We start from the raw sequence: 12,510 nt of genomic DNA, 5'->3' as shown, positions 1-12,510 counted from the left end.
GATGATACGATTTTCTGCAAGAATTTGTTAGCGCAGTAATAGCTTGTACCCTGATACTGCTGCTACACACATTTTTCATAAACATTTACAATTCAAGAAAGTAGTACTAGGAGTTAAAAAAAAAGTGTATTTTATTGATGGTGCCAGTAGCCAATATTAGAAAAGAAATACTATCCCATAATTGGTACTATATCAGAAAAGTGACTTTGGGCTTGATGTTGAATTGAATCTGTTTGCTTCCTCATATGGGAAAATCGCATGTGATGGAATCGGTGGCACCACAAAAAGAGCGGTGAATGGTTCCCTATATGCAGCAACCATATAGCAATCAAATTTTAACAGCTGAGGACACGTGCAGATTTTGCTATGAAATTTCATTAAGAATCATTTTGTTTATGTACCATCAGAAGAAATGTAATCAAATAGCATGACATTACTGAGGAGATTCGATTCCTGCAAGCAATTTTCACAAAGTCATTTCAAAGACTAATTCAAATTCAAACAAACACAAGGTCTTATGTATACTCACATTCAAAAGACTTTACTAATTGCAGTATAGTATCGTGCCGTGGGGAGAGGTGAGCGGAGCGGTGGTTCTGGGCTCCGAAGTAAGGGGTCGCAAAATTTGTGAGATAAAAGAAAAAAGAAAGGAATAATTGCTTGGAATATATGTATGGGGTACCGTAGTATATTCTCGCTCCGGGCGCTGATTTTCCACGGTACGGCACTGCAACAGAAACTTTTGGATTGGGGAAATTTTAGAAACATTAAAAAACGACCCTTTTTATTCATTTTTATCATCCGCATGGTCTCAGAACATCTTTCAAAATCTCTTAAAAAGCCAGTTTAGGTGCTAATCACCAAGATTCTAAGGAACCTATCACTAGAATGCTACAAGTTGAGTTATAATATCAGCAAAAAGTGTGTGCAGATATCAGTGAACATTTTTCATTTTGATTAAAGTGGGAACTGTATAAATTATACATCAGTTTTTATCATATTTTATCAAGCGCACTACTTCTTGTGATATTAATACTTTTAAAAGAAGCAACTCAAAGACTAGTGAAGTCTCAGTAATCAACTTTTAACCACTTCTTACAACACAAAGTACAATTGTTTTGTGAAAATTTGAGATTTTTTTTAAATGTTTGCTTCTTTTGAGATATTGCAGATTGAACATACCTGATTTTCAAAAAAATTGCAAAGGATGGAACTCTCAAATTCCAAACTTTTCTTGGCCAAACCGCTAATTCTTCCATCATTCACTTGCTTTAATCATCTTCTCCCTTAGCCTAAAGAGTATAAATGTGAGACTTTAAACTGAAAGATTGAATTTCTTTTCATGATAGATTTTGATTTTTACAGTACTTATATTTTTAATTTCAAGTAACTTTAATCAAAATACCTATTACTGCATTTGCCGAGCCCCAAATCTGCGTGTTCTCTTCGGAATGTCGGCACAAATTGCTAGTATTAGCTCTTGAAAAATATCAAACTCGAGACATATCCTTCACTATAGATCCAAATTTGGATGATAGACTTACTTAGAGATACAGGAGAACTATGCAGATGAATAATATCTATATAATTATTTATCACTAATTTTTCATTTTAAGAGCATTAGGTAAAATTCCTAACATTGCGATGAACATGATTTGAACTCGGGACCTATTTTACTGTCTCTTAAAAAACTTATATATATATATATATATATATATATATATATATATATATATATATATATATATATATATATATATATATATATAGAATAAATTATCCGACACTAGCTCGTTTTTGAAAACATTTTAAGTTAAATTTCTTACTCTTAAAGGAATTTCTTATAGTTTTGTCTAGCACTCTGGCTTTCGGAGCAAATACTTGGAGTTTACTAATGACACAATAACATCCAGACGTTTGTTGGGGTTATATATATTTAAATGTCATGTGTGATTTCTAAGAAACGCTCGAGGGTGATTATACTACATCTCGAATAATAATAATAATAATCTTTATTTTAGTGCTGCGAACACCTTTTGGCAAAAATGCAGAGCATTACATTGCGATAGTATACTACTACTACTACTACTACTACTACTACTACTATAATAATAATAATAATAATAATAATAATAATAATAATAATAATAATATTAATAATAATAATAATAACTAGGTAAGTATTAACTGTAAATTTGGAGCGAATCTATTCATTATTCATAGAATTTTTTAATGCATCAACTGTTTTCGTGAAAGAACACGACATGCAAATACTTGAATTTGAATATTAGCGAAAATCATAATTAATGGCTTTGAAAAATTGTGTTCGCAGAACAAAACAAAAAGGACTTCACCGTATTTCTAATTTTTAAAATTCTATTTTCCATTATTTTCAATGAGAATTCACGGATGAAATACTTTTCCACTGTTAAGTCTATGAGCATTCTGTTTTTCGGGAGCGTTCACCTCCGGTACTTGGGGTCCCTGATCGATCCCAGCTCGCGCCGTGTGGACTTTGTGGTGGACAAACATCGTGCTCGTAGGTTTTCTCGGGGTTCTCCCGTTTCCTCCCACTTTCTTCATTCCACCATTTCACTCATTTCTCATTATCACCGTCTCCTTTAGCCTAACCGGCATAACCGTGGGACGTTAAACTTAAAGATTTCATTTCATTTTTTTCTCTTTTTCGGTGTTTATTCCTCAATTGTATATCCATCTGGATATACAATCCCTTAAGACACTGAGTCCGCTCTCTTGATTCGCCATGTCAAATTTAGTGAAGAACGGTTCGAATATGTCGGAGATCCACTTTTTCTGTGATTACTCCTCAATGATATGTCACATCTGATCGGGACATGCAGCCTCTTACGACAATCAGTGCGCGTTCCGCGCTCTCGATTCACTACGTCAAATTTGGTGAAGAATAGTTCAGGGATCTTGGAAGAGTATTCGGATAAACTAACGTCTAAGTCTGGTAAAGAGAAGCTTCGATTCACTAATCTTTAAAGTAGCTATAGGATAAACTAACGTCTAAGTCTGGTAAAGAGAAGCTTCGATTCACTAATCTTTAAAGTAGCTATAGGATAAACTAACGTCTAAGTCTGGTAAAGAGAAGCTTCGATTCACTAATCTTTAAAGTAGCTATAGGATAAACTAACGTCTAAGTCTGGTAAAGAGATGCTTCGCTTCACTAATCTTTAAAGTAGCTATAGGATAAACTAACGTCTAAGTCTGGTAAAGAGATGCTTCGCTTCACTAATCTTTAAAGTAGCTATAGGATAAACTAACGTCTAAGTCTGGTAAAGAGAAGCTTCGATTCACTAATCTTTAAAGTAGCTATAGGATAAACTAACGTCTTCTAAGTCTGGTAAAGAGATGCTTCGATTCACTAATCTTTAAAGTAGCTATAGCACCCTAAGGCATAAAACAAAAGTTACAGATAAAGCAGTACTATATATACATTTGTATGTTTTAAAATTGAAATCTTTCAGTCTTACGATCAGTGGTTGTGCCCTATATCTAAAGGAGACGGAAGATTTGCAACATCTTGTATTTTCAGTGTAATTTTAAATATCGGTCAATGTATGATTTTAAAATATGCACTAACTAGTTGGAAGAAGAAGAAGAAGAAATATACAGAAGAAGAAAAAAGGAAAGAGAAAATTGATTGATTATAATATGATGATGTTGAGTTGATTCTGAGTTTAAGTCCCGTTCAGCAGCGAGGCTATATGAGACGTGGACCTACTGATTAACGTGGAATCCGAACCACATGAGCTCCCGCCGGGAATCGAACCCGGGTCTCCCACGCCAAAGGCAATATGATGATGTGTGATGAGGTTTTGAAAAATAATTGTTAGAATTCCGGAACCATCTCATAAAAATAATGTGTGCATAATTATAAAGGTGTATTTATTTCATTAATAGTGGACCACAATAAAAGGAGCGGAAGTAAAATGTAATGTAAACTGTTTTATGTGATTTTTTTGTAGTATAATCTGGACTGAGGACCTGCATATAACAAGTTACGTTATAGATTAATGAAAGTGGCAATTGGTAGAAGGACAATGTCGGAGGAAACAGGAGAACCTTGAGAAAAATCACGGACAGGGTGTTATCCAGCACAAAAGTCACATGGCTCGGTTCCGAATCAGTGACCCCGTACACCAGAAGTGAACATTCTACCACTGAGCCAGCTGCCCGCAGTACTGGTACTAAATTAATTCCCTGGGATTTTAAATATTAGCAGAAACAGCAGTTTTCAAATGTCAGTACTATGTATTGTATTGTGGTGAGAGTCGCCCCGCGTAGCATATTCGCCAACGCTCTCGTCTTTGGTGCGAGCGGTCCCGGGTTCGATTCCCGGTGGGAGCACTCGGTCCAAAAAGTGTGAAAAGCTTTTTCAGGCCAGCTATCCGGAATGACGTTTTCCTGGGTTTTCCTCATCACGCCAAGCAAATGCCGGGGTGGTACCTAACTTATAAATCCCAGGCCGTTTCCTTCTTTCCCTTTCCCCGCATAGTGTTCTCGCCGAGGGACGTCATCCCTCAAAACGTGACGGGCTAAGATGGCCATAGGCCCAGAAATCTAAATCCTAAATCTATTGTAGTGAGTTAATCTTGAATTTACTATAAACTGCAATAAAGTAACTTTATTTATTTTTCCCATTCATAGGATAAATTAAGACCGAGATGTGAAGTTTGCATACTGAAACAAAAAATAAGAAAAAGAAAAGAACAAACTACAAATGAAGTATTTTTTCTTTCTTTTCTAATTTCTATCCTTATTACAAGACATTTTGATTAGAGATTAATAACGAAGATAAAAGAAAGGGCTTCGTTTTTAACGAATATTGAAACTCTTCACCATAATTTCAGTATTATGTAGATTCATCTCTGAGCAAGTGCCGCAGAAAAAGTGCCTAGAATCGGAGCAAAGACGCAGCGCGTTGGCAACACTCTCTCAAGGCTGCAGTACGAGATATTCAGTGTTGCCAGGAACGGTATGACCGCAATTCAAAAAACGACAGACCAATAAAAGGTGAGTGAACCTGTTCTTCATGATCATTTTACTTCATTTTAACCGCGAGGACTTCTCGTCCGCTAAAAAATCATTTCTCGTAAAACACTCGCTCGGTCGAGGTCGGGGACGCGATTCAAGGAAGGAAAACAATCACGGCCATGAAAAGTTTAATCGATCTATTGTGAACAGTGATCCGAGTTTGTGAAATATGTGGACATAAGTGTTACTATTATTTATTGATACCGAAAATGACCGGGAAAATTCGTGTTACTCGGTAGTGACTTGTTTATTATATATTATTCTTGCAGTTTACTATACTTGCAGTGTCAGCGAAATTTTGTTTATCTTATACAAGTGAATTGTTTTATCTTCGAGTGAGTTTTATTTAGCATTTCTTAGCCATACAATGGAGATGTTCAAAATGAGACTCCTATGGCTAGTGTTGTGTGTTAGTTGGACTATTTTACCGATTGCCGGTTTGGAAGAAACCGAAAATTCTGTAGATACTGTTGGGTCTTCTTCATTTACAGGGGCGTATTCCACGGAAACAACAACAGAACTGTCAACTGTAATTGTTACAGATAATACTTTAAGTACTAATTATATTACTACTAATAATAATAACAATGAAATTTCTTCGACGTACAGCACAGAAGAGACCAGAAGTCCAGTAGCAACAATTGAGGAACAAACTGAAGAAAATTTCAGTTATATTGAACCAAACAGAACTATAGAGGATAGGTTTTTCAGAAACATGTATCGTGATTGTGCTCGGAAACCTAGTTTATCATGCGTTAGTAACAACGTGTACACATATTTTGAGGATACGTTAGGTTCAGATGAATTCGAGGTGTCAGATGGGGTGTCTTTCTTAAGAAATGCCAATAAATATAACGCTAGTGTAGCACCTTCCAAACGCTCGACTTCGTCCATTTTCGGTAAAAGTGTTTCGGAAATTGGCGATGCTTTGTATGATAAAGGTGTACGGTTCCTGATGACCCATGATCTTAATTTTCAACTTCCGGAAACTTTCTTTGGTGGAGCCACTGTGAAAATATCACCCAAAGCTCTTGAAGATGATGGTGCTTTGATTAAAGTGGAAGTCCCAAAGCCAACAGATGGAAGGTACTTCCTTAAGAAGATACAAGGTAAGATATTATTCAATTTAGTGTTAATAGTAAGCTAATTAGAACGGTTGATTGTCTTTAATTTATTTATTTTTTTAAAATTATTTAGTGATCAGTGTTACATATCTGTAGCCACATTTGTTGATTAACCCATTGATTTAAATGGGGAGTTCTACTTCTGTTTTCTTTGAAATGAATTGGAATTGTTTTGAATTCTTTTTATGTTTTCTTTGAAATGAACTGGAATTTAAATGGTTTGAATTCTTCTTCTGTTTTCTTTGAAATGAATTTAAATTTAAATGGTTTGAATGCTTCTTGTTTTCTTGGAAATAAACTGGAATTTAAATGTTTGAATTCTCTGAAATCTTCTTCTGTTTCTTTGAAATGAGCTGAAATTTAAATGGTTTGAATTCTTCTTCTATTTTCTTTGAAATGAACTGAAATTTAAATGGTTTAAATTCTCTTAGTTCTTTTTCTGTTTTCTTTGAAGTGAATTGAAATTTAAATGGTTTGAAGTCTCTGAATTCTTCTTCTATTTTCTTTGAAATGAACTGAAATTTAAACGGTTTGAATTCTCTTAGTTCTTTTTTCTGTTTTCTTTGAAGTGAATTGAAATTTAAATGATTTGAAGTCTCTGAATTCTTCTTGTTTCCTTTGAAATGAACTGGAATTTAAATGGTTTGATTTCGCTGAATTCTTGTTCAAATGCGTTTAATTGTTCCTTATTTTGCGAAACAAATTTTGTTTTACAATTTACATAATGGTTATTTATATAATTTTAAAATCTAATAATCAAATTTAATTTAAATAATATTAAATATTATATATAATGGAAATTCGATTGTTTAAAAAGAAGAGGCACTTAAACGAAGTTGTAGCAGACATCAGGAAAATCAAATAATCAAAATTTCCAGTTCATTTCAAAGGAATTAGAAAAAATAATTCGCATATAAATCAGTGGGCTAACCACCAAAGCTGGTGAAGATATTTGACACAGTTAATATTGCACTCAGACTTTCCTTTTGTCCGGGGAAAGGGAGGGGGAGGACAAAATCAAAGCAGTGTGAGGAAGCTATATTACACTGAGACATTCTTTGCTAGTGGACTGGGATAAGGAAGGCAAATTCCCTCTTCTTCCAGGAGGTTTGTATCGAAGAAAACACTTGATTGCATTTGATCGCTATGAACATAGATATATTTGAACCTTAAACATTAATTAACATAGTTAAATTAGTATTAGAAATGAAAGAATATTTTTGATTGTTTAATAATGTAAAAGATTGAATGGCGTCAAGAGCTTGATCAGGGAATAATAAAGGAATGCGAGTTAATGTCTTAAATAGGAAAAGAAGACATTATGAAGATTCCTTATTTGTTCACTAATAATAAAGATTTGAAATGCCATTTTGTTAATTGCAAACATGAGAATTTCGAGATTAACTCCACGATATCCATTTTGAATACAAACTTCAATATTATGATGTGTTTATTTCATTACATATTTTCAAATGAGTTGCAATAATTTACTCCTTCCGAGGTGCAATTCATGTTTTTTTTTTCACATGTTCTTAACTCCGAAATGAAAAAAAAAATTGAGTTTATGCACTTTAGGCTAAAGGAGACGGATAATTGTTTGAAAGTGAATGATAATGAAGTAACTGATGGTGGGAGGAATCGAAAGAATCTCGATAAAACCAACAGAATGAATCGAATAAAATGATGTTTTCAAGTATTTTTCTGGCAACTCATTTATAATAAGCACGCAAAAATTTTGTTGCTCGCATATGTAACAAATAACAATTTGAACATCAACTACAGGCATCATTTAGAAATGAAATGAAATCTTGAAGTTTTACGGTTATGCCGGTTAGGCTAAAAGAGACGGTGATGATGAGAGATGAATGAAATGGTGGAATGAAGAAAGTGGAAGGAAACTGTAGAACCCCGAGAAAACCCACGCACACGGTGTTTGTCCACCACAAAGTCCACACGGCGCGAGCTGGGATCAAACCAGGGACCCCAAGCACCGGAGGTGAACGCTCGACCACTGAGCCACCGCGCCCCCCACAGACATAATTTAGAGTTGCAGGGGGCAATTACTCCCCCGCCCCGCTCAATTTGACATTTGTATACAAAAGTAGTTATTCCACTAAGACATTGCTTCGGAAACAGTTAGTACTTTCAAAGTTTCTAATTACTAATCATAAATATTACAGAAAATCTCACAAATATTAAAGAAAACGATTCTAAAATTTTATTTCTACTTTAACTGGAATCTAAATTCCTTAAAATTTTTAATGTTGATTTAAAATAAACAGAGAATCATTTTTTTTAAATGTTGCATATTAAAACTAACTGTTCCTATTTATAAAATAACACATGTGAACAGAGACGTTTTATTCATTTAAAGTCACTTTGTTTACACGAAGAGTAGTGTTAATTAATTTAGAAGCTGGATGAAAGAAGAACAAACTTTTCTTGTGGTGCTTTTTACCTATTTTAATACTTTTATATTTCTTGTGTGTGAAACACACATATGTACGTATATAAAGTAATATGATATTCTTCACATAAGTGCTAATATGTAAAACACACAGATTTTGATTATATATTAGTTTGAGTGGTAGTACTTGTTAGCGTTCATAATCTTACTAAGGCATTAATGTAAACTATGCTACTTCAAAGTTTTGTAATCCATACAAATTGCACATAATTAGGGATGCGCTCGAGTCGAGTCGAGACAGAATTTTCTTGACAAAATTCGAGTCGAGACACAGCTCTTCCAATAGAAAAATATATATTTTTCGAGTCGAGACATCACTTTTACAGCACTTTTCGAGAAGAGACAGTCTCAAATCTTGTCTCGTGCGCATCCCTACACATATTTACCAAGGAAGGTAACTCAAGTGGTAGAGCGTTGGCTTCATATTCGGAAGGTCGTGGGTTCAATCCCCACTGCCGACCATCCTGACTGGAGTTTTCCAGGATTTTCCTCAGTCTTTACCAGGCAAATATCGGGATGATACCTACTAAACAGGCCCTGGCCTTTCCAAATATTTTAGTGTTATTTTCGTTGTTAGATATCCAACATAAAGTGGCCTCTGGGCTATATCTGATAATTGTTAAATAAATAAATAAAATAATACAGATGGAAGATGTTTCACAAGAAAAAAAAGTTCTACAGTCTTATTAGCGTTTAAGGAGAAAAACTTCGAAAATGATACATGTATCAATCCACAGATCATATTGAAAAATGAAATGAAATTTTGAGTTTTACGTCCCACGGTTATGCCGGTTAGGCTAAAAGAGACGGTGATAATGAGAAATGAGTGAAATGGTGGAATGAAGAAAGTGGGAGGAAACGGGAGAACCCCGAGAAAACCCACAAGCAAGGTGTTTGGTAGATCACATTGAGTTGGACAAAATTATATATGCGGAAGTCTAAAAACTCATGTGTAGTTTTCGAGAAAGTCGAAAAGGAACAAATTTGTACTGTGTAAATCTTAACTGTTGTAATGCTGTCCAAGAACTACACCACTTACTGAGGTGACACTGATGCTGGAACATACCTTCATTAAGCTCTTCGTTATATATCAAGACACGACAGTACATTCTATAAATAAAGAAATATAATCTAAAACTATCAATAACACTGATTTTTTTTTTAAAAAAAAAATCTGTTTAAGTAAAACATTGTCTAAAGATCTAGTAAATCATAGTATATCAGTAGATATAGTATGTTTCTGATATACCTTATAAGAGACATAATTTGTCAATCCATAGATCACATCGAAGTGAACGCGTTACCATGTGTTTGAGGGCGCATTGTTATGCTTAGTTTTTTTTAGAAAATCTTTTTTTAAAAAGAGTTTTCGGTACGCTCAAAAGTATGTTGTTCGTTGTAAATAGTAATTGAATTTTAAAAAATGGTTGTAAGAAATTATTTACTTTTGTATTAAATATATTATAACAAAACACGTTGTTAAGTAGAAGCATGTATCTATTGTTGATTGTTTTCCCCCCTGACAGTGACACACATACTTTTTACGCATATGCTACTTGTAACCGTTATAAGAAGTCATGATAAGTCGGGACATAACTTTTCGAAAATAAAGAAAAACTTACGAACGAAGATATCGGATTAATCTTATGTTTTGATGTCTCTACTATTAATTGCAACGCTTCTTATTCTTTCTTTTCTTCCCTTTTTATGTTTTATCACGTTTAAGTAATACAATTTCTGCTAGAATTGATCTTTTTCTCCCAATTTTGCACTTGCTTACTTGGTTTTTGTTTTAACCAACAAATTTTCTCTTTTGTTGTCCACATTGAACTAAATGTTTTTTTAGTGTATTTTTTGTAATGTTCTACAGAAAAATGATTTATAAGAAACATAAAAACACATTAAAAGTTTTGATAGCTAAAAAAGATGCCAGACGTCAATTTTTGCTACATAGACCCTACTGCACATGTCAACTCCAGAGCATTTTTGGTTACATAACGGGATAGGATATATATATTTGACCTTAATAAAAATGTACGTATAAAATAACAATACAGCGTTGTTTCTTCAATTGACGTATGTCACTGTACAACATTTCATCATTGTATGATGCCGGGAAATGAGTTTCATTCAAGTTGCAATATTTGAGGACACGGTTTGTACGATCCAAGTGAAAAAAATAATCTATGTAAATAAAAATGAAAGTAACTAGGTTTGTGACTTAATAATTCTTGAACCATCCAACTGAGCTCGATAAAAAATTTCAACAAAGATGAAGTTTCGGGGTTGGGAGAGTTTTTATCATTTCACTTTGACGATGGAACTTAGGGCAGGATATATATAAATGACCGAAAATGATCAATATGAAAAATATTAAAATTATATTGAAGTGAAGCAAAGAGAGCACTTCAGTAGTAGTAAAAAGTGACTGACTGACGGAATATATTATTAATTTTTCTTATTTTAACCCAACGAAACGGGTAACTGACGCTCGTATATGAATGTATGAAAGTAAGATTGGAGCAATGTATTTTCAAACGGCTTGTGACGCTGTGCGAAATTTAGTCTTTTTACGACGACGGGAAATGAGTTAAATTAAGATTGGAAGCGTTAAGGGCAAAATTCAACCAGGACACGTATGAATAATTTAAGTTAAGGAAAAATCATGTAATAATCAATAAAAAAATATGTATAAGTTTCGATAATAAATACAGGACAAAAAAGAGCATATTTTTCTGGTACAGTTTTTTATTGATTATTACATAAACTAAAACATGGCTTATATTATCAGATTCCGTTAAGGTGTATGTTCCACTGCTCACCTATAATGTATATCCTATTTAAAGTTGATTCCTGTTTCTAAATTATCTGATTTTTTTTCTAAGTAGATAATTTAGGAATAAACGGACATATTGATTTATAGATGAATAAATTATTTTCCGTTACGCAGAGTTAGAATTATTTTCGGTTTCAGAATCACAGAAAAAAATTAGTGTATACGGATAGAAATGTATGGAAATGTAATGAAGTGTAATTTTTTTTTCATTTGTTCTTATCGAGGTCAGGTTTCCGGCGGAACAGCATTTTCACATAATATAGAAGAAATCAGTTTGATTTCACGACTTAAAATAATGTAATTTGACGGTCTCTGTTAAATTACGTTTATTAATGAAGTTACATGTTCTCTACAAACGATTTCAGAGCAGTTACTAATGATAGCTATGTACAGTCAGCAGCAAAAGTGAAAATGAAATGAAATCTTTAAATTTTACGTCCCACGGTTATGCCGGTTAGGCTAAAGGAGACGGTGATTATGAGAGATGAGTGAAATGGTGGAATGAAGAAAGTGGGAGGAAACGGGAGAACCCAGAGAAAACCCACGAGCATGGTGTTTGTCAACCACAAAGTCCACACGGTGTGAGCTGGGATCGAACCAAGGACCCCAAGGGTCAGCAGCAAAAGTATCTCTCACTCTGACTGCTATAACTCCATTAGTTTGGATCTAGTACTTTTGCTGTTTTCACAAACGCCTGTACAGATGCAACCGAAGTTACACCTAACATTTCAAGCAGGAGACGACAGTTGGTGAACCTGTGGAGCACTGAAACAGGCTTTTGCTGCACAAATAAATTTCTCCATTTTAAAACGAATCTTTATTGTTTGAAGCGTGTTGTCCAATGAGCGCTATATGTCAATTATATTACACTTCGTTGTATGCATAACGTATTATTTCACTACATTCTGTATATGAGAAGAGAGACAAAAACATTGATTATACATGCGTTGGAAAATGGTTGAAATCAACTGAAAATACTAAATCTGGAACAATTGAAGAAGATCAATTTGCTAATCTTTCTT

The 12,510-nt window shown here is 33.9% G+C and overlaps 1 protein-coding gene across 2 annotated transcripts in view; it reads left to right on the top strand.

Annotated features, from left to right (window-relative positions):
- Positions 1–5,057: 5,057 nt before the first annotated feature.
- The window catches only part of LOC145666917 (uncharacterized), a 57,316-nt gene continuing 49,863 nt past the window's right edge, over positions 5,058–12,510 (top strand). For both annotated transcript variants that reach the window (XM_081734515.1, XM_081734514.1), the window contains exon 1: positions 5,058–6,170. In XM_081734515.1, coding sequence (XP_081590641.1) covers positions 5,429–6,170 — 742 coding nt within the window. In that variant the 5' untranslated portion in view covers positions 5,058–5,428. The remainder of the gene's footprint in view (positions 6,171–12,510) is intronic.

Source organism: Thermobia domestica, chromosome 12, assembly GCF_964235325.1.
Source record: "Thermobia domestica chromosome 12, izTheDome1.hap1.1, whole genome shotgun sequence".
NCBI classification, from domain to species: domain Eukaryota; kingdom Metazoa; phylum Arthropoda; class Insecta; order Zygentoma; family Lepismatidae; genus Thermobia; species Thermobia domestica.
The sequence above is the reverse complement of the archived record's forward strand: the minus strand, read 5'-3'. Positions and strand labels throughout refer to the sequence as shown.